This window comes from Danio rerio, chromosome 3, assembly GCF_052040795.2.
Source record: "Danio rerio strain M-AB ecotype USA chromosome 3, GRCz13ab, whole genome shotgun sequence".
In the NCBI taxonomy this organism is placed as follows: Eukaryota; Metazoa; Chordata; class Actinopteri; order Cypriniformes; family Danionidae; genus Danio; species Danio rerio.
The window spans coordinates 17,114,211-17,138,365 of record NC_141023.1 but is presented as its reverse complement, the minus strand read 5'-3'; the positions used below and the strand labels follow the sequence as shown (position 1 = coordinate 17,138,365).

Genomic DNA, 24,155 nt, shown 5'->3' with positions numbered 1-24,155 from the left:
ATAAAAATCCTGTAATAAACCCAAATGTATGCCCAATAAAGGGTTAAAAACCTTTATAGAACCTGCTTTGAAATGGTGAATAAAGGGATAGTTAGCCCAAAAAAATGGAAATTGTCATCTTTTACTCTTTTCAAATCTTTATAAGTTTTATGTTTCTGTTGAGCACATAAAACGATTTTTAAAAGGAAGTAAAAAACCTGAAACCACCTTCATAATATTAGTTTCTCCTACAACGGGAACCAAATTTCTTCAAAATATCTTCTTTTGTGTTCAACAGAAGTAGACAAATACATGTTTGGAACCATTGGATGGAGATTAAATGTCATTTTTGATTGGTTAATTTCACCTCTTGATTAATATAATCTTTTATCAGGCAAGTAAATCATACATGGCAACATCATTTACATTGATTACAATATAATATTGATTTTTTTTTATAATTATATTTTTTATTTTTGTAAGTCATAACAGTCCTGTAATAACCCCTAGTATCACTCCAGGGTTTTCCCAATGGGTATGATCCATGAGTGCCCTATAAAGGGTTAAAAACCAATCAGAACCTACTCTGAAATAGTGTATAAAGGGATAGTTCACCCAAAAATAAAAATTGTCACTATTTACTCACCCTCAAGTGGTTCCAAACCATTGAGAGTTTTTTTATTCTATTAAACACAAAAGAAGATATTTTGAAGAAAACTAAAAACCTGTAACCATTGACTTCCATATAAAAAGCAAAAACATTGGAAGTCAATGGTTACAGCTTGAGTTTCTTCAACAAAAGAAACTGAAAAGTTTGAAACAAGTAGGGTGAGTAAAGGATGACACAACGTTAATTTTTGAGTGAATAACTCTGTAATGCTCAGTTTAGTATGCTTTCACTCTGTTGGCTACTGAAGAGGCTGTCACAGAAAATAAAACCATCCCGTTGCAGCTGGTTAGGACGGAAAATATGTACATGGTAGAAGGGTTAATTTTCATTGCTTTTGTTTCATGCCTGGTTAAGACATAGTCGTATTGTATGTCATCTCGTTCAAACAGAGGAGCACAGTGCTTCCAATAAACTGCCTGCTCAAAAGGCTCAGTTTAGCTGGGCAAACAGCTGGGATTCTGATGCTATTTGAAATGTTGTGGTAAAGCAGAGGTAGTATTTGCAAAAATATCCATCATAAAAACATGGTTAAATAAAGAAAAATAACCACAACGTTCATCACTCATAAAGGGAGCATGCCCATTACTGTAAGGGGGCGTTTATACAACAATTTTCAACTTAAAATGGAAAACGTATGCATTTTGCATTTCAAATGTACACATTAATGGCATTTTGGATTTGGGGGAGGCCTGGATATGATTTAAAAATTAGTTTCAAATGACAAATTGTTGAAAATGATACCTTTGCCATCTCTGAAGAAACTACAATTACTGAACTACCTAACTATTGGGTATATGCCAAGCTAGTGTGTTTCCCATACTGATAAACTTCCGGTGTCCTGATGTGAGTTTTTTTGAGTTCCTTTTACAGCATTGATATTGTAATGTAATTCAAATACAATCAGTTAAACAGACTTTGGCATTCATTTAGTTGCTCAAGCGTAAAATGAGACAAAAAGCCGTTTACTCGCACCTGCCCGTCAGAATCGGCAGGCTAGCACAGAAGCTCCATTAAATATACTGGGGTAAAATAAATGCTCATATTATAAAGACATGGCAGGGAAAGTGTAATTTAATGCAGTGCTTCTTTCACAATCTGAGACCCACTTTATATGAGATATCACTCAGCCAGTGGAGATCACCGATTTTGAAAGAAAACAGACCTTAAACGTGCCGATTTTGCATAGGCATACAATTCACCGGAAACTATTAACCCAGGTTACTGGCAAATTAAAAGTCCTATTAGCATGCTTCGGCATATTCCCTATTTGCAAACACAGAATGGTATGTGCGCAGGTGTGTAATGTTTCTTTACAAGTCTACGTCGCCATCTACTTGCCTGGCATGCAAAATTCAAAGTTTGAAAGTAATGCAAAATGCTTTTTTTTCTGTATTCTTGAAGTAGCGCTGGGTGATTAGTTTTATCAGTAAAGCCAATAAACCTCCAGCATGTGCTTTCAGATGGAGAAGCCTTCACTAAACAGAACCATATTTTACTGATAAGCTCCCTACAAAAAATTTGATTTCAAATTCGAAATTGATTTTAAACAGGATGATATTGACCGAGATAATTGTTCTGTGATAAAAACAGCTGTTTGCAGAGCTTTTCAAAATAAAGATGGCTCTGTGTAGTAAATGCTCCATGTGCAAATACCACATTTAAAGTTTTATTAGATGTTAGTATGAGTATTGTATGTTTTTCAGATATCGATAAACTAATGTGCTACAAAACATTGACAAAAGTTGCGTTTAGAACATATAAAGCTGATGTAAATATGTAAACGGCGAAGCAGTGGCACAGTAGGTATGCTGTTGCCTCACAGCAAGAAGGTCGCTGGTTCGATCTTCGGCTCAGTTGGCCTTTCTGTGTGGAGATTGCATGTTCTCCCTGCAGTTTGCGTGGGTTTCCTCAGGGTGCTCCGGTTAACCCCCACAGTCCAAAAGACATGTGGTACAGGTGAATTGGGTAGGCTAAATTGTCCGTAGTGTATGAGTGTGTGTGTGTGTGAGTGAGTGTTTGTGGATGTTTCCCAGAGATGGGTAGCGGCTGGAAGGCCATCCGCTGCGTAAAAACACTCTGGATAAGTTGGCGGTTCATTCCGCTGTGGCAACCCCAGATTAATAAAGGGACTAAGCCGACAAGAAAATGAATGAAATAATGAATGAATAAACATGCAAAGTTTGTAGTTTGTCACTTCTGCCTAAACGGATCAACGGTTTTATTCACGCCATCTCATCCTTCAAATCTTGACCAATCAAATGCTCTCTAGTATCTGACATACCCGCCCCTTTCAAGATGCTTCTCATTTGATGTCTTTGAGCTCAATCAATCTCATTGACAGAGCTGTGATAACAAAACGCTGTTGGCTGTTTTATATAAAGGGGAGGAGCTACACTATGTCCAACCCTCTCCTCGTGTTTCAGTTTCGATTACGTCAAACATCGGATAAAAATGAACATTTCAAAGTTCATGGGCCCTTTAATAACATGCTTTTACCCCAAACTCACTTCATAACTTCAGTCGAGTGTTGGAAATAGTTCCAGCTGCTCTCTCATTGGCTGTAGGTGATTTCCGATGGTATTTTCAATCAGAACACATTTCACATAGCATGCCAAATATCTCACGGATGTCGGCGACTCATTGGCGATTCTCTCAGATCGCGTCTTTGATCGTTCATACTGTGTAATTGTTACTCACGAGAACAAGCACCAATTTGCTTGCGCTTTCTCAAATCTTGTGGTCAAATCAAAATTAGTGCTAAAACCACGCAGTCTGAACTCTTTGGACAAAGAGTCTGCTAAATGACTAATTGTAAACGTAATGAGTAAATAAAACTCCCTCTGCTCCAGTTTTTATTACTTTGTCTTACACTTACAAACTTGCCATTGCATACTAGAAACATTGTTACCTCATAAGATAAATCAATTGCATTGCTCCTAATTGCTCACAGACAAAATCACTTTCCAAATGACCAAACATGCAAGTTAACACAAAGATTGAATTAGTTTTTTTTTGTGATCGTATACCTACATTTGTTTTTGTGAATGATTCATTCTCTCTCTGTCCGTTTCTCACCCCTCAGCTCTCTTTGTCAGCAGCTCGCTCACAGCCATGAAAATAGAATGATTGAAGAGGTAATGAATGATTAAGAGAGAGTGATGAGCTGAGAAGATGACATACAGAGAAAATCCTATATTTAAAAAGCAAAGCATTCTGCCCAACAGTTTACATTCCTCCGCAGCTATTACCCGACAGGTGTCATCACCCTCATGCCCTTCAAAGCTTAGAAACAGATCCACACAACTAAACACACACACACACACACACACACACACAGAATAGTTATTGCACTAGTTCATCTTTCAGCGCAACATTTGTGTGTGCAATCAGGAATGGAAGCGCATGTGTTAATTCTACCACGAAGACTTTTAACACTAGTTACATCACTCATTGACAGTCAACCAAAGCATACAGCTTCCACTTTAAAGAGCCTTAGAATGCTTTCACATCTGTGGTTCGGTTTATTTACTCCAGACCAAAGACAACAAATTGTACTCTTTTTACACCGTGCTGATTGCTTTGGTCCGAACCAGATGAAAAACAAAACAAAATGCAGTCATGTGACAAAATGCATATCACTCATAGGCCAGATGTTATAGAATGCATTTTCTAAACTGCTATTTGATTGGTCAGAATTATTGTATGGGAAAATGCCAACAAAACTCCCGCAAGTAAACAAACCGGCAGACCAGTTTAGCTTTTTACTATGCAGAGAATACTGCGCTGGCTGATTTTATCTATGCTAATAGTATACTATATAGTTTGTATACATTACTTTAGACAAACTCTACATTTTGAGAATGTAATGCGGCTGCAGCTGGAAAACAATGTTTTAATGCATTGCAAATGGCGAAGGTGCATCACAAGTTACTTCAGGAGGAGGCGGGAATTAATTTAGCTAAACTACCACATATCAGTTTTCCGGAAATATTACCAACAATACATCAGGTAATGCTCTCTCTCTCTCTCTCTCTCTCTCTGTCTGTTGGTAAAGCTGTCAACAAATATTTTTCCTCCACATCCCATAAAATGAAACTGCGCACCAAACTATGGCAGCTGGATAAGTCCAAAAAAGTGCACTACTGTTTACAATTGGGTCTGTTTTAGTTGATCATGTTCTCGCCATACACAAACTGCTCCAGGATTCATTTGAAAGAGTACCAGTACACTTTTTTGGTCCGCTTTTAGTGCGCACTTGATGTTGACTGCTACATTCCACCTGCCCAAACGAACCGCACCAAGAGGAAAAACAAACTCTAGTGCAATTCCCCCGAACTAGATAAGGCAGGTGTGAGAACACCCTTAAACAAACTGCATTCATTCTGCACAAACATTTCTGTTAGGGATGCTCAATACATTAATAGCCATATTGATCTTTAGGCAGATAAATGTTATTTTTGTTATTGTTATCAGTTTGGTAACAAAATTAGGCAGAGAGCTTTAAGCCAATAAGTTCTGCATTTCTGCTGGTTAATCCACTTCACATGCTACATGACACTATTATTTTACCAATATTTTGATTTTGGTTTATGTTTGGTGACTTGATTTATTTAGGCATTTTTTTTAGGTCAGGAGGTAGATTTTATTTATATATATTAAAGTTGGAAATTCATTTGATTCATTTCTTTTTTTATTTACTTAAGAATTCTTTTTTTAAAATAGAAAAGGTTATCTCAGTTCAAAACGCTTCTGAAGATTTTAAAACAAAGTCAGTTATACACTGTATATGTTTGCCTTTTGTTTTAATGCAGAAAAAATGTGGAAAATTTATTCAACTTTTACTAATTATACTATATTTTTTCAGCTTCTAGAATGGCTATTGGCCTCCAAATCTAAAGAGGTATCGGTCAAACATCTCCTATCGGTGCATTATTATTACTGGTAGAATAAAATGCAAGCTAAATATTAATTAATTCCTTTTCCTTTGGCTTAGTCCCTTTACTCATCAGGGGTCACCACAGCGGAATGAACTACCAACTTATCCAGCATATGTTTTACACAGTGGATGCCCTGTCAGCCGCAACCCAGTACTGGGAAACACCCATACACTCACACACACTCATACACTATGGCCAATTTAGTTTATTTAATTCACCTATAGCACATGTCTTTGGACTCTTCGGGGAAACTGGAGCACCAGGAGGTGGAGAACATGCAAACTCCACACAGAAATGCAAACTGATGCAGCCAAGACTCGAACCAGTGACCTTCTTGCTGTAAGGCAGGGGTGTCCAAACTCGGTCCTGGAGGGCCGGTGTCCTGCATAGTTTAGCTCCAACTTGCTTCAACACACCTGCCTGGAAGTTTCTAGTATACCTAAAAAAAACTTGTTCAGGTGGTTCAGGTGTGCTTAATTAGAGTTGGAACTTAAACATGCTGGACATCGGCCCTCCAGGACCGAATTTGGACACCCCTGCTGTAAGGCAACAGCGGAATCCACTGTGCCACCACTCCGCTCTGTATAAATTTCAGAAAAGTCTAAAATCTTAAAATATATATATATATATATATATATATATATATATATATATATATATATATATATATATATATATATATATTATAATAAAAAATACAACAAACAGCAGTTCTGGTAAAACTTCCCATGCTTCTTTACTAAAAGTTCCTCAACAACAAACACAATTCAGTTTAAAAATAGACTGATAAATGGTAAACATTTATCTCATTTTGTTTATTTACACCTCTAAATCTGTCTACTATTCCACATTTGGCAAATTTCCCCCATCTAAACAGGAACTGTGCTGTAATCAGAAGTTGAATGGGTACTAAAAGAGCAGCTCATTGACAGATATCACATCCCAAACCATTTTTGTACCTACAAAGAAGGTAAATAGTCATGCTGTGTAATGCTGGCAACTTTCCCAGAGTAGATGTTAGACTCAAATAACTGGTTTAAATGTGTTTACTAGTCTTTGCTTGATTAAAATAGACTTTAAAAATAAATAAAAATACACTCTGTGCTTATAGTTCAGCATATAAATCAAGAAAAAAAATTAAATAGTACTTAATATAAAGTTGTGACAATTAAAATAAAATACTTCTGGGTGTTTTATTTTTATTTACACAAAATATTCAGATTTTCTTTTCTACAAAATGCCTGCCATTTACAGTTATTTCACCATGAAATTAACAAAAAATAAATCAAGATTTACAGTAATGCTCTATAGATCTAAATATAAATGTTAAATTATGGCACTGGTTCTTTATGAACTGAACTGACACAAATGTTATACTTTTTCATATCAGCCAAACAGCTATTGACAAGCCATGCCATTGTGTGGTGATGTATTGTCCTATCAATTAGGAGAACTATCATTACATTTTTCCTAACACAAAGCCTCTTTATTACTTGAATATAGGACAGATGTACCAAATTTAAATCTTTCTTAAAGACATTATGCACAATGTCCAAACACAAATAAGCAAATCTATGAAATACTGCCAAAAATATGTGTCTGTTATCAGACATCTAGTGTTATATGTGGATTGGAGGAGAAATTTAAAAATATCCAGTCTTTCGACTAGCACGTATTGCCAACAAAATCACTTGCTGCCTTTTTATGCTATATACTGATACCTGGCATTGTCTCCTCATGTTGCATCACTCATGTGGTTTGAAAATGTATATTTTAATAATTTCATCCACAATTCAGTGCCTCTAATTTTGTTACCATGGTGGTTTCACAAAGCTTGATATAGGCTTATATATTTTCATTCATTCATCCTTCGGCTTAGCCCCTTATTTATCAGGGATTGCCACAGCAGAAAGAACCCCCATCTATTCCGGCATATGTTTTTACGCAGTGGATGTCCTTCCATTTGCAACCCAGTACTGGGAAACACCACATAGTGCATGTCTTTGGACTGTGGGGGAAACTGGAGCACCGGGAGGAAACCCACAGAAACACAGGGAGAACATGCAAACTGCACACAGAAATGCCAACTGGCCCAGAAAGAACTTGAACAGTGCGACAGTGCCAACCATTGAGTCACCATGCTACCAGTTTATACAGTTATGATCATTTTAGCTTATTTACTATATATTAAATAATACTTTATTTAATATAATGATGATTTTTGGCATAAAAGAAAATGTAATAATAATTAATGAGATATATATCAAAACCAACCCACCTTCTTAAGCCCAAAAACTCAGAGTTTGAGTAACCTGAACTAACCAGAGTAAAAAAAAAAACAAACCGGCTTTGTGGAACAGGCCTCTCCACTCTCAAGACATGCTTTTATTTGTTTTTTGTTTTTTTTGCAAAGTCAGTGAGACACTTAGTGTCAGCTTAAAACAATAATTACAACATAGGAGCAAATGGGTACAAACAGGTAACCCAAAAGTATGCGGTCAAAAACAGGCGAATGGTCAGGACAGGCGGCGGAAAAAACAGCGGAAACAATAAAACAAGGTAAAGGGTCAAAAACAAGGCTAGAAACGGCAAGACAAGAAAACGCTTAATGGTGTTATGGTACAATAAGTCTGTCTGTGTGTGTGTGTGTGTGTGTGTGTGTGTGTGTGTGTGTGTGTGTGTGTGTGTGTGTTCTGTATATGGTCCATCTGATTAGTCCATCATGAGCTTCCAGCTGGGATTGCAATCAGGGAGAAACCTGGAACAGGTGTTTGAGAGCAGGTAAAATGGGATATGTAGTTCTACAGCGATCTGTATGGACTAGATCGCTGGTGACTGTGACAATACCTCTTCTATCTATATATAAAAAATTATACAACTAACTGTAAAAAATAAATTCAAAAACTGCCTTTAAAGTTGTCGAATTAAGTGCTTAGCCATGCACATTATTAATGTAAAAAAGTTTTGATATATTAACGATAATAAACTTGCATCGTTATGGAACATGACCTTTATCTAGTATTATGATGACATAATATTTTTGGGGGGCTATTTATGGCTACTGGCAAAAAATATACCTGTGCAACATAAGACACATAAGGTACAGGGTCACATTTCATAACTGAACCCACTAGCTTATCTGAAGAATAAAAAACAAAGTGCAAAAATGGTTGTGCATCTACACCCTCCTGCTGCAGTTGAGTGCATTTCTCCCTGTTGTGATTTATCTCTTTGCGCCGCCGGCTGCACCAACTGTTCAAAACACATGAAGAGCATCAACATCTAGTACACACAGACCAACATCCCTTGTCAAGGACTGGGGAAAGTGGCTTGTTTAAATACAACTATGAGAATCGATGTAAGAAAACCCCATGAGTAAATTGTGCATTGATTATTTGAGTTATTATGCTCTGCTTTAATGCTGAGTGAAGAATCTTAACCATCATCGTCTTATTGTTCACCCTGAAGCAATAGCCTTGGTCCAATGAGAATGAAGCACTTCCTCTCTTAAATCACAATGTGACATTCTCAAGAAACCATGCAGCTTGAGGAGACGTGCTGTTTTTTGTGATTTGAAGTTGCGTTCTTTAAAAAAATCAGCTCTTGAAATAGGTCAAGCACTGCTTTAAACTACAAGCAAACAGCTTCATTTTCTGATATGTGGCACTGGACGACAAAACCAGTCTTTTTTTAATTGAGATTTTCACATCATCTAAAAGCTGAATAAATAAGCTTTGTAAATAGATTAGGGTTGGGCCGATAAACAATCGAATTTATGCTGATAATGAGGATAAGATCTGGAGATCTGGAATTTTTTTACTCAATATTGATCCTAAAAGTCAAACAGCAGAAATTTGCAACAACAGGAATCTATAATCGTTGCTATTAGAGATTCACTATAAAATATTTATCGGCTATAAAATATGTCAGGCTGTGTCACCCAGTATTATTTAGCATGCTCATATCATTTTCCCACCAACAGTATCCACTTTCATTATTGGCTGGGACACTCTTTTAAAAGTGGAAGCAATTAAAACTTATATCATAACACACACACACACACACACACATATATATATATATATATATATATATATATATATATATATATATATATATATACATATATATATATATATATATATATATATATATATATATATATATATATATATATATATATATATATATATATATCGTTCAATATAGTAAATAATCATTGAGAGTGGATTTTTGTCATATCGCCAAGTCCTAGCCAAGATACAACTATTTGCAAATTTGGAATCCGAGTTAAAAAAAATAAACAAAGTTCATAAATAAATAAATAAATAAACAAAAAAACAAACAAATAAATGAATCAAAATATATATTGAGAAAATTAAAGTTTTTATGTTATAAATTAAGTGTTTAGCAATGCATATTGCACTAAAAAAAGGGCTCAATGGATTTACTTTTTTTTTAAGGTAACTGGTTGCAAACGATTAATGTGGGCTGAATTAAAACAAATAAATTTAGGAACTTAATATAAATTGTACAAATAAAAATTGTTTGCAACCACTTATCTTTAAATTAGTAAATATTATTGAGCCATTTTATTAGTGTACTAATAAAATATTTTGTTACATATTTGATATATTCATATTTATTTATATTTTTATATTAATATATTTAGTGATATATTTATAGTAGAAAAATTACAATATATCTTCATTGAACAAGATCTTTACTTAATATTATGATTTTGTCATTTGAAAAAATCTATAATTTTGACCCATACAATGTATTTTTAGCTATTATCCTAAATAAACAGGTGCAACATAAGGTTCTGAGGTTACATTATGTGCTTTAACATAGCTTTCAAAAAAGCCCTTTAATTTGTAACACACCTGTGACAAACATTGCGATACACTTCACACATACCATGCATAATGCAAAAGGGAGAAAAGGCAATGCTAAAAAAAAAAGTAGAGTATTGAAAAGCAAATGGTCTTGATATATCAGACCGCTCTGAGTGGACGAATAGACTGTCTGACTCTGTGCATCATCTCTCATACTGCCACCTCTAGAGACAGATGAGCATCTCTGATCCGCACACCTGCTACGCCGCGCAGAACCAGCTTTCACTCCCCCACTGTGAAAAGTGAAAAATCGGCATTCAGCTATTTCAAATTATGATTAAAGCAGGAACGATCTGAATCCTGAACTGTAATATAGACATCTGCCTATAGTGAACATTTCTAATCCAATCTAACTCATCTCAAGTTAAAAAGCGAACACTGCACTCTCTGAAATAAAGGTACAGGAGCTGTCACTGGGGCAGTACCTTTTCAAAAGATACATTTTTTTACCCAAACAGTCCACAATAGTATCTAAAAGGTCCATATTATTACCCAGATGTAACTAAAAAGTATCTTTGAGGTGCCATTATGGACCTTTCAGGTATATAACGTATGTACCTTTTGAAAAGGTACTACCCGAGAGACAGCTCCTGTACCTTTATTTCTGAGAGTGTGACATTGAGCAAAAAAGTGCATCAAATACACAAAGTAAATAAGCCCAACAGAAAAAAAATACAGTTTAAATCCTTCATGATGAATGGCTGTTTTTTTTTTTGCTCCTGGAAAGTAAACAGTCTTGTGAATCCACCAACCGGATGCCAATTCATCAAGCGAAGAAAGCAAGCATTTATGCAATGTGAGTCAGACCGCACCAGTGAATCAGCCGTGTATATGGGGATGACCTGCAGGTACTATTTGTATCGTTTACATATGAATTTTAGAGTTTGAGAAGTGTGTAAGTCCCATCTCACAACCAAGGTGGTGAACATCCTGTAATGGATATTTTTTAACAAGACATTCAACATATACTAGGGTTTTTTTTCTGCATGTAAAAATACTTTTAAGACTTTTAAAGGGATAATAGTTTAAACCAATGGTGAGTCATGTTGTGATGTCAGATTTACAGCATAACTAGCAAACCAGTATAGCATATTTAAAGGGATAGTTCACCCAAAAATCTCACCTCATTATATTCTCTCTCATGAGAGAGAGTACTAAAACTTTCAGTTTCTTTCTTCTGTTGTTGAACACAGACATAATACACACATGACAAAATAAAGATACAGTACTCAGCATGAGTACACCCCTCACAAATCTAATAGGAAGCTATACAATATTATATATGTGCAATTGTGCATATACATTAGATTAGTCAGAACTGAAGATAAATCTGGAGCTTATCTAATAAAATAACTTACGATAACGATAACTAGTACACCCAAATCTGTTATAGAAAAACATTAAATACATTTTTTTTAAAAAGAGAAAGAATCAAGAGAAGCAAAACAATTGAAAAATTTAGCTGAAATTTTGTAGGTTGTAATTTTTTGCAATATTTTGCTTAAATTTAATTGCATTACCTTTTAATTTCTAAATATGTATGGTGACTAAAATACTTTAATAAATATCTGTTTGATAAATCTGGTTTGTTTAAATGCACAAAAATACATTGCCTATATTCTGGGAAATGGATAAAAATATTCATTTTCAAAAAGGGGTGTACTCTATGCTGAGCACTGTATTTTGAAGAATGCTGGTAAGCTGGCACCTATTGACTTCAGTAGTGTAGGAAACAAATTACTATGGAAGTCATTGGGTGCCATCCACCAACATTTGTCACAATATCTTATTTTGCGTTCAACAGAAGAAAGAAACTCAAATATGTTTTGAACAAGTGAAGAGTCAATAAGTGAAGGCAAAAGGTTATTTTTGTGTGTGTGAACTACCCCTTTAAAGACTACTAAGAGGTTTTCTTTAACTTTAGCCAAAAATGTAAAGATAAAAATGTTGACGCGTGCACTTTGAGTTCAAAAAGAAAGAACAGTGTAAAAAAAATTAAATCATTTTTAAACAGTTGAATTATATTACATATAAATAGACTATAAATCAACAAAAAATAAACTATTTTCCCAACAAGGTCTTCATATTTCCGTGTAATGCGCTTCTACTAAAACCAATGAACTGAAAATATGATAAATGTCAAGGCACATTCATCATGACGGAGTAATACTGCTTGTCTGAAGCAAGTGAGAGACCGTGTGAGTTCTCTCAGAGCATTTCGCTGAAGTTTCATCAATTTCCAAGATGCCAGAGGAATATTGCCTGTTTTGACAGCAAAGTAAACATGACTTAGTACCAGCGCTTTATCACAGACCTCGGCTGAACACACGCCAAATATTTATCTTCAACTCAAAACTACTCCTACACAATATCTCCGATTGACTTCTTAATGCATCGCAGACAATCTTCCATCATTAGTTAATTCAAGTCGGTGTTTACTAAAAGAAAAGACAGATTATGATTATGTGTTGGTCTGACAGCATGATACTCGCGCATCCAAACTTATCCTCTTTTGGGTTCGGCGGAACACCTGCCGCCTTCTAAACCGAGAGTCGTAATGAAAGTATGGTGAAAGAAACGAGTGCTTACCAGTGCCGTTTCGTTTACAAGTCCCCCTGTGGTCCTCTAAGCTCAACATTACTACCGTACTTCTTGCTCTCCGGTGTTGAACTAAAGTGATAGTGAGCCCCGCGCGCGACTCCGCGGTCACCCGTGCGTCACACAAAGCCACGGCTCTCCAGCGGCGCGCGTGTCATTCACACTAACAGCGCGCGTGAACGAGCTCCTCGCGGGAACTCTCCTGCAGTATTCGTATCCACAAGTTGTGATGTGTGGTGGACTTCTAACATGACTTCCTGCCAAATCTTGACACGTTTCCAAAAAAGAAATTGCATGACAGGGAAAATCATGTTTAGGGTCAATATAATTAGCCCTCTTAGGAATTTTCGATACAGAAAACACTAATGTCCAAAGAGCTGTCTAGTTAACCTAACTTGCCAAGTTACCATATTTAAGTTTAAACTGCACTTAAATGAGCACATACTAATAGTTAATATGAGAATATAAAAAATGTTTAAAGTTAATAAGTGTTTAAAGTTGTATTTAACATCCCAAATAAGTGAGAAAAAAGGACTAGTCTATATACACTCACCAGCCACTTTATTAGGTACACCTTACTAGTACCGGGTTATACCCACTTTTGCCTTCAGAACTGCCTTAATCCTTCATGGCATAGATTCAACAAGATACTGGAAATATTCCCCAGACATTTTGGTCCATAATGACATGATAGCATTACGCAGTTGCATCACGCAGATCTGTCGGCTGCACATCCATGATGCAAAACTTCCATTCCACCTCATCCCAAAGGTGCTCTGTTGGATTGAGCTCTGGTGACTGTGGAGGCCATTTGAGTAAAGTGAACTCATTGTCATGTGCAAGAAACCAGTTTGAGATGATTTGCGCTTTATGACATGGCGCGTTATCCTGCTGGACGTAGCCATCAGAAGATGGGTACGCTGTGGTCATAAAGGGATGGACATGGTCAGCAACAATACTCAGGTAGGTTGTGGCATTGACATGATGCTCAATTGGTACTAATGGACCCAAAGTGTGCCAAGAAAATATCCCCACACCATTACATCACAGCATCAGCCTAACAGTTGATATAAGGCAGGATGGATCCATGCTTTCATGTTGTTGAAGCCAAATTCTGATCCCTACCATCCAAATGTTGCAGCAGAAATGGAGACTCATCGGACCAGGCAATGTTTTTCTAATCTTCTATTGTCCCATTTTGGTGAGCTTGAGCGAATTGTAGCCTCAGTTTCCTGTTCTTAATTGACAGGAGTGACATCCGGTGTGGTCTTCTGCTGCTGTAGCCCAAATGTCTTAAGGTTGGACGTGTTGTGTGTTTAGAGATGCTCTACAGCATATCTCGGTTGTAACCAGTGGTTAATTTGAGTTACTGTTGCCTTTCTATCAGCTGCAACCAGTCTGGCCATTCTTCTCTGACCTCTGGCTTTAACAAGGCATTTGCGCCACCACAAAACTGCAACCCTAAGATGTAAACCCTAGAGATGGTTGTGCATGAAAATCCCAGTAGATCAGCAGTTTCTGAAATACTCAGACCAGCCCGTCTGACTCAAACAATCATGCCACGTTCAAGGTCACCTAAATCCCCTTTCATCCTCATTCTGATGCTCGGTTTGAACTGCAGCAGATCATCTTGACCATGTCTACATGCATTAAGTTGCTGCCATGTAATTGGTTAGAAATTTGCATTACTGAGCAGTTGGGCATCGTCTATAGTTTAGATGCAAACACCTGTGCTGTCTGATTTTTTTTTTCTAAAACAAGAATTTTTTTCTCAGTCTCATATGCTTATGCTATTTCACTTTATAATAACATATTCTTTTCCATAAAAGTAAACTAAATTTTAACTCTTCATTTTTTTCACAAATATACTCCAAATGAATTAACCAAAAAATTACCTTTTTATTTTAACATACAAAAAAATAAATAAAAAAATAAAAAAATAAATAATGAGACACACACTAGAAGTCAATCACATGTTCTAGTGCATTGTTTCTCAACTTAAATTGATAAAACTGTAAAGTTAAATCAGCTCAAAAGATATAACAGGACTATTAGCTTTATGAATGACATCTCCTGAGCTGAGCTGAATGGTCGTTCTTTCTTCGGCAAACTTCCCACCCCATACTGTAAATGCTGACCGGCTGGCAGTCATAAATTAAGCTATGCGTTCGATGTAAGCCCTGTCAACACACCCTAAAATGCCTGGCGTTGGTATGGCAGGGTTTCCTCAAAGCATCCACCTCAAGGACACTAAGATAAGCCTAAGAGTGTGTCGATTACACAAACAATCCCACACACACACACAAAGGGCTTCCCCTGCTGTGTCCATGTTTAATGACCACACTGACAACAGTTTCAAAATGTGCTGCTGAAAATGATAGTTGTCACGACTGCTATAATCACCACAATGTCAACGGTGCCATTAATCAGCATCTGATCACTTTGTTGAGGTCTGCTAACCATGATTAATTTGTAATCTCAATATCGTGGGCGGGATAGTCTTAAAAAAGGCATTCTGGAATTGTTATTGATTGTCTAATTAACTGATTTTATCAGAGCTTATCTGGCTTTCATGAAATTTCTGAGACACCCACAAGAAAACGATTTTTCCTTGACTGCAGATCTAACCCTGATCAACACAGAGCAGTTTCAAAAATTACTTTGTTGACATTTTGATGGTCCTGTTTAGATATTCTGTTGACTACAAGTAACTTTGTAACTTCCTTTTCTCAACCTTGTTCCTGGAAGACCACCAGCTCTACACATTTTCCATGTCTCCTTAACCAAACACACTTGGTTCAGCTCATCTGCTCAATAAAAGAGACTAAAAGACCTGTAATGAGTGTGACAGACAAAGGAGACATCCAAAACATGCAGTGCTGGTGGTTCTCCATAAAGGGGGTTGAGAAACACTGCATTAGAGTACTAGTTGACTGTTAGGATTAAATATAGTAGAATAAGCTAGACAGACGGGTGAATAGATGAACTGAGGGGTGAACAGACAAACGGATGGAGGGGTCAATATTGAGGATGGTGGATGAGCGGATGGGTCAGTATTGAGTACAAATGGACAGACAGATGGATGGGTCAGTATTGAGGATGGATGGACGGATGAGTCAATATTGAGGATGGATGGATAGGTGAGGCAATATTGAGGAAGATGGACGGCGGATGGATGGATCAATAGAGGACGGATGGACAAACAAATAGATGGGTCAGTATTGAGGATGGATGGACAGATGGATGAGTCAATATTAAGGATGGACAGACAGATGGATGGGGCATTTTTAAGGACAAATGGATGGATGGATGGATAGATCAATATAGAGGATGGATGGACAGACAGTGGGATGGGTCAATATTGAGGATGGATAGAAAGACAGATGAATGGACAGATGGATGAGTTAATATTAAGGACTGATGAACGGATAGATGGATAGGTCAGTATTATGGATGGATGGATGGATGGATGGATGGATGGATGGACGGACGGATGGATGATGCAATATTGAGGATGATGGACAGGTGGATGGATGGGGCATTATGGACAGATAGATGGATCAGTATAGAGAATGGATGGACAGACAGATGGATGGGTCAGTATTGAGGATGGATGGATGGATGATGAAATATTGAGGATGATGGACGGACTGATGGGTTAATATTGAGGATGGATGGACAGACAGATGAATGGACAGATGTATGAGTTGATTTTAAGGACTGATGTACGGATAGAGGGATAGGTCAGTATTGAGGATGGATGGATGGATGGATGAATGAGGCAATATTGAGGATGATGGACAGGTAGATGGATGGGGCATTATGGACAGATGGATGGATCAGTATAGAGAATGGATGGACAGACAGATGGATAGATGAATGAGGCAATATTGAGGATGATGGATGGGTGGATGGGCGGATGGGGCATTGAGGACAAGGGACGAACTGATGGATGGATATAGAGGACTGATGGACAGACAGATGGGTCAATATTGAGGATGATGGATGGATGGGTCAATATAGAAGATGGATAACCGGCTGGATGGAGGGGTCCATATTGAGGATGGATGGATGGATGAGTAATGAGGCAGGATGGATGGATGGAAGGGTAAGTATTAAGGATAGTGGTTGGGCGGATGGATGGGGCAATATTGAGGTCGGATGGACAAATGGATGGACAGCTGGATAAATGGATGGGTCAATATAGTGGACAGGCGGATAGGGCAATATTAGGATGGATGGATAAATGCATGAGCAGCTGGATGAATGGATGGATAGAAGGAAGGATGATCAGTTGTATTGTTGGCTGGATGGTTGGGTCAATATAGAGTATTTTCGGACAGTGAGATGGGTCAATATTAAGGATGATGAATGGATAGACTGCTGGATGGATGGATCAATATAGAAGACGGATGGGTCAGTATTAAGGCTTGATTGATGGACGATATATGGGGCAATATTGAGGATGGATGGACAAATAGAAAGATGGATGGATATCTGGATGAATGGATGGATGGACGGAAATTCAGCTAGATAGATAGATGCGTCAATATCGAGGATGGTAGTTGGGCGGATAGGTGGGGCAATATTGAGGACAGATGGACAAATGGATGGACAGCTGGATGAATAGATGGGCCAATATAGTGGACGGGCGAATGGATGGAGCAATATTAGGACGGATGGATAAATGGATGAGCAGCTGGATTAATGGATGGAAGGATGATCAGTTGTATCGGTGGATGGATGGGTTGGTCAATATAGATGATTGATGGACAGACGATGAATCGATATTGAGGATGATAAATGGATGGACTGCAGGATGGATGGGATGGATGGATGGCTCAGTATTAAGGCTGGACGGATGGGGCAATATTGAGGATGGTGGACAAATGGAAAGATGGATAAATAGCTGGATAAATGGATGGACGGATGATCAGCTAGATGGATGAATGGAAGGTTCATTATTGAGAATGATGGATGGATGGGTCAATATAGAAGATAGATGGATGAATGGAAGGTTCATTATTGAGAATGATGGATGGATGGGTCAATATAGAAGATAGATGGATGAATGGGTCAATATTGAGGACAGATGAATAAACGACTGGATGGACTGATCAATTTTGAAGATTGGTGGATGGATGGGTCATTTTAGATGATGGACAGACAGATAGGTCAATTTAGAGAATGGACAGATGGATGGATGGACGGATGGGTAAATGTAGTCTAATTTCTTTATGCCTGGCTGGGGAATGTATTCTATTTTTATATGGAAAAAACATCTTAGGTCAATATTATTAGACTCTATCCTGCCCTCAGTTGGCAAGAGAGAGTCTAATAATATTGACCTAAGACTTAAGATTTCTCTCTTGCCCTTAGTTGGCTACAGAACAGACCACTGTTGTCTAATGACTTGCCTAATTAACCTACCTTACCTAGTTAACCTAATTTTAGCCTTTAAAAGTCACTTTAAGCTCAATAATAGTATCTTGCAAAATAAATATAAAATATCATCTACTGTAATCATGACAAAGACAAAAGAAACAAGTTATTAGAAAATAGTTATTAAAACTGTTATGTCTAGAAATGTGTTGGAAAAACATCTCTCACTAAAGCACTTGGCAAATGAGCAAACTCAAATTTACACGCAAAAACCATGTGAATGCTTAATATATGGCTTGTGATCTTTCCACAGGCACATCTTGTCAGGATAGATATTTTGACACCCTTGGACTGAGGGAGAACATTGTAACTAGTGTTTGTGGGCTCATTGATTGCTTTCAGCACTTGTCTGATGGATAGGCTAGTAAACACACTTAGAGCTTCACTGATCCTTTTCTATACTCTGACACTCTGATCAACCAAAATAAAACTACAGTCCCACCCTGTGGAGCAGGATGAAATAGAATGCCATACACACACAGACACGCACACTTTGAGGACTCTTCATAGATGTATTATTACTGTAAAACTATTATTACACTAATAATGCAAGGTTCGGCACAACAATTCATTTTTGTTGTGACAACATGAACGTAAGTTACTTGGTTTAGACAAATTTAAATGGATTGAACATAAAACAATCAAGTTATCCCACCAAATTCTTAAAACATTTTGTACTTTTATTTGATGTTTACAATGTAAATCCAATTAGATCCCCTTATTTGGTAAACAAAACAAGTCTCTCATCTAACACATCTACTAAAAGACAGAACATATTACTTTACAATCTGTATTGTAATTAAATCAAATGCACATTTTAATGTCACTAAATATAGTAAATAGAGAGTACAGTAAATATAAATTTACACATATTTACACAAGTAATTACATAGACTCAATGATGGCCTAAAAAGTACAGGTTCCATGTGGGCCTAGTCATAACCATGTCATTTTACAATTAAGTGTCCTCATAAAGCACAAACAAAAAAATACACACTCACACACATGCAAACACAATGTCAGCAAAGTCAAAACACTTCCAATCAGTCTTGGCTTTCAAACCCAATCCACAGTTTCCATTTGAATTACCTGGTTTCCATGGTAACTGGCAGCAAAGTGCACATCATGCGCTCAAACAGTGGGCACTTTCAAATTTAGAGTTGAATGGAGCCTTTTGAGCGACTGTAAAAAGATTAAATTTAATGGATTGAAGAAAAAGTGAAAGAACTAGACAAAAACAATAGAAGCTAAAGTCCAACACTCAGCGGCTGAACAAGGTGTCATATTGGCCCGATATAAAAGCTTGCAGCGAAATGGCTGGAATGAAAAGGAAAGTTCGCACATCTGAATGTGGGTTTTTAAAAGTTGTTGGAAACTTTAGTCTTGTTATGAGAAAGTAAGTTCGTATTCTGTTCCATCTTTATTCTGCTTTTTATATTTTGTTTATATTGGTGATGATAAAAGCCTTTTTGGTATCTTCTTCAAACTAAATTTTAGAAAATATTTATAGAATGAAATGCAAGATAGTTTGAATAGTTCAGTTTTTTTTTTTTTTTTGTGAAAATGTGAATGATCCATTGTCATTCAATCAAACAAATATATTTACTTGAAGGTAAAACACTTAATCTTCACTTATTAAAATTTATATAAATATATTTACTATTATAATATATATAACACAAATATTTGACATTTGTGCTGCCCATTACATTACAAACCACAAGAGAGGGCAAATTCTTCATCAGGATAGCGCTCCTTCTCATACTTCAGCCTCCACATCAAAGTTCCTGAAAGCAAAGAAGGTCAAAGTGTTCCAAAACTGGCCAGCCCAGTCACCAGGCATGAACCATATTGAGCATGTCTGGGGTAAGATGAAGGAGGAGGCATTGAAGATGAATTCAAAGAATCTTGATGAACTCTGTTAGTCCTGCAAGAACACTTTCTGTGCCATTCCAGATGACTTTATTAATAAGTTAATAGAGTCAGTCACAGATGTATGGATGCAGTCCTCCAAGCTCATGGGAGTCATGCAGAATATTGATTCTTCTTCCACTGCACCATGACTTTATATTCTATACTGTACATTATTTCTGTTAAGTGACAAGACTTATGTAAAAAAAAAAAAAGTCAGACCTTCCTGTCCTAAGAAAATAATTTTAAAAAAATCAAAGCATAATCATTTTTTATTTTGGTAAAATAAGCATAAACAAGAGGCCTTTGCCTTTCATTTTTCATATATATATATATATATATATATATATATATATATATATATATATATATATATATATATATATATATACACTTGTGTGTGTGTGTATATAAAAATGATCATACAAAATCTTCTTCTGTTTTTTATTATTAAAATCCCCTTACAACTTAATGAGTTAAATCCAGTGGTGTGTAGGAGAGTGACAAAGTATTAAGATTAAAGATTAAAAATTATAATAATAAGTTTGTACCTACGTGTTTATCCCTACATTTAGAGTCTTTTAACACATCTAATGATTCTTGGTCCAAATACTCCTGAGAATATACTTTGGTACATAAACTACTGTTAAGCTGAAGATCATCGCCGTCTGTCTCTTCTGTCAGTAGCTATAACAAATTATGACAGTCATTATATTACATTACATAAAACAGGACACATTTCATTTTATGAGGAAAAAATTAAAGCTGTAGGACATTTTTTGTGTTTTAATGCTTGAAAACTCTTTATTTGTGACCCATATACTGTCATGCAATACATAAAATATTATATTCCATGCTGTAATAAATACATTTAAAAGTACATGCTGAAAATGATTTAGTTAAATGTTTGGACTGACAACCAGAGAATTTATACTATTTTTCAAAATAAGACAGTAAACAAAATTAAATGTGTGACATGTCTCTATAATAATATTTTAGGTTCATCTATATTGAAATGTAGAGAAATAAAGAAAAAGGAGATGATCATAGTAATATTCAAAAATCGCCTCACACTGGTAAATAAGATTATTGTTTTACTGCTGGCTCCAAATGCTTTTAAGAGCAATAAAACACATAATATATAGAGCTCACAGAATATCTGCATCTCCCCTGGCATTCCTCACAGTCTTCTGGCAGTCACTCTCCTTCACTCATATATCATTCCTCAGCTTCTCCTTCAGTGAGGTGTAATCAAAGAGAGGACAAACTGATGCAATGTGTTTTTCTATATGCCCCCCATTACATATCTCAGAGAGAGAGAAAGAGAGAGAGAGAGAGAGAGAGAGAGAGAGATGATTCATTTTGCTCAAATACTTCAAGTCTCTGCCAAGGATCACTGGTTGCTTTGAGCACATGGACAGGCACACAGACCGCTAGCTGTTTGCTCCAACACACAGAGTCCTTGTAAACACTCATGAGCTGAAGCAATATGAAACCGCTCAAGCCCTTCACCCTCCATCTTTCTCTTTTCTGATCTCCATTCACTCTGTGACATGTTTATTTATTGCCTTTCATCGTGAAGTCATCACTGCTTCATATATGTAGAGTGTAATTCAAAAAAAAAAATTTGAGAATTTGGACTTGTTATTAAGGAGAGACACGGCTAAAAAAGTAAAAGTAAAAGTAGTAAAAGTAAACATAAAAAGGAGAAAAAAAAGGTTTGGTTAAAAAAGGAACCTTGATTAACAAGTGGTCCTGATTAACAGACATTGTTTATTGATTGATTCATTGGTTAACAGAACATTTCAAAAGAAACTTATTAGCATACAAAGCTGCAAAAGAAATTGTACACTTTCATAAATAAAGACACAAAACTTATCACTGCGTTGCCTTTTCAAAAAATACACTTTTGTGCCTTACAGGGCCACATATTTACCTTAAAAGTACATATTAATACCCAATGAGAACAAATGTGTACTTTAAAAGTACACTGTAAAAATTCTGGGTTCCACACAATCGATATGAAGGAATTAAAGGTAACTAGTTTTTTTTTAAAAAGTGGATTTAACTTAAAATAATTAAGTTCTAGGAGATACTCCTATCTTAAAAAGGAAGATAAATATCTATTTAAGATATTTTTGGCAAGCAGTAAAAAAGCTAACCCAGAAATGGTATAAAGAAGAGCCACCAACTGAGGATGACTGGTTCAAAATTATAGCAGAAGTTGAGGAAATGGAAAAAAACGACACATGCACTTCGATTACAATTAGAGACCTTTGAAAAGAAATGGAGTAAATGGCTGGCTTTCTCCTCAACGACAATATAATTATTTGTAATTAAACATTTACATAATTTTAGAGATTATGCATCATTGGGAAAATATGTTTGGCAATCTTTTATTATATTTCATTTTATACTTATTTCTTTATTTTGATGAGGTTAACTTGATATTTTTATACATGTATACAGATATACATGTGTGGAATGGATGTATTTGCCTATATATGTATGTTTACATACAGTATGTATATTTATGTGTATATGTATTATTTTTTATTTGTTTGTTTTGTTTCCACTGGTTATATGTTCCTAAAAAATCAATAAAACTAAGAAAAAGAAAAAAAAAGGAATTGTGTTGTTGTAGCTTATTTTAAATGAGTAGTTTGAATGAACAGAAAAATGTCACTTTTTGAGTGTACAAAACTATACCCTAAAGCAGGGGTCACCAACGCTGTTCCTGGAGAGCTACCTTCCTGCAGAATTCAGTCCCAACCCGAATCAAACACACCTGAACTAATTAATAGTACCTAAAGCAGCACTTGATAATTACAAACAGGTGTGTTTGGTCAGGGTTGCAACTAAAATCTGCAGGAAGGTAGCTCTCCAGGAACAGGGTTGGTGACCCCTGCCCTAAAGGGTACCAATGTGCACATGTAAGGTACAAAAGTGTATCTTTTGAAAATATCCCATGCCAGGGTCGGGTTGCACCAGCTGTTCGTTATAGAGCCAAATCAGTCTCAAAAATAACACATTTACAAAATTCACATTTACAAAAACTAGTTTGTAAATTTAAAGCACAATTCATAAATACAACACACAATTTGTAAATTCAAATATTCCACCGAATAAATTGGATGGGTGTGTTACAATCCTATGTTTGTCTTGTCTCATCTGTTTTTTTTTTTTCTTGTTCCTGTTTTGCTTAGAACACATCCAATTGGCCACTTCCAGCTTGCTTGATCCTGATTGGCCTACAGTCTTTTAAAAAGCCATGACACCACTTCCTTGGCAGCCATCTTGTTTTTGGTCACTTGCTTGTGTTTGTTGAAATGTTTGAATGTGGTATAGAGCAGAGTTTTTGGATGTGTTAGGACTGGGAATATTGAGATTTGTGAGTACTGTTTGTTTTGTTTGACTTCTGAGATTATATTGAGATTTGTAAGTACTGTTTGTTTTAGTGTTTGTTTTGTTTATGATACTTTGTTCCACCGGCTTGTTTGACCTTTGTTGCCTGCTGACATTGATTTTGGATTGTCCTTCAAATATGGTTGCCTGTTTTTGTAAATAGATTGTAAATAGTGTATATATTGGGATAGTAAGGAGTTTGACGCCATTTTCTTTGTAAAGCCTTTTGGCCTCTGTTTTTGTGTTAGGTAGTTAAGGTAGTGAATTTGTACTTTTTTTCTTTTATTTTTGATCAGGTAAGTTAGAGTTTTAATA

At 36.2% G+C, this 24,155-nt stretch overlaps 1 protein-coding gene across 12 annotated transcripts in view; it reads right to left on the bottom strand.

Moving 5' to 3' along the window:
• The window catches only part of znf385c (zinc finger protein 385C), a 259,074-nt gene that overhangs the window by 210,259 nt on the left and 24,660 nt on the right, over positions 1-24,155 (bottom strand). For 4 of the 12 annotated variants that reach the window (XM_087244161.1, XM_087244164.1, XM_087244167.1 and 1 more), the window contains exon 1: positions 13,074-13,156. The exons of the other annotated variants lie outside the window; for them this stretch is intronic. In XM_087244161.1, coding sequence (XP_087100287.1) covers positions 13,074-13,122 — 49 coding nt within the window. In that variant the 5' untranslated portion in view covers positions 13,123-13,156. Of the gene's footprint in view, positions 1-13,073; positions 13,157-24,155 lie in introns of those variants that run through there. 12 annotated transcript variants of the gene reach the window in all.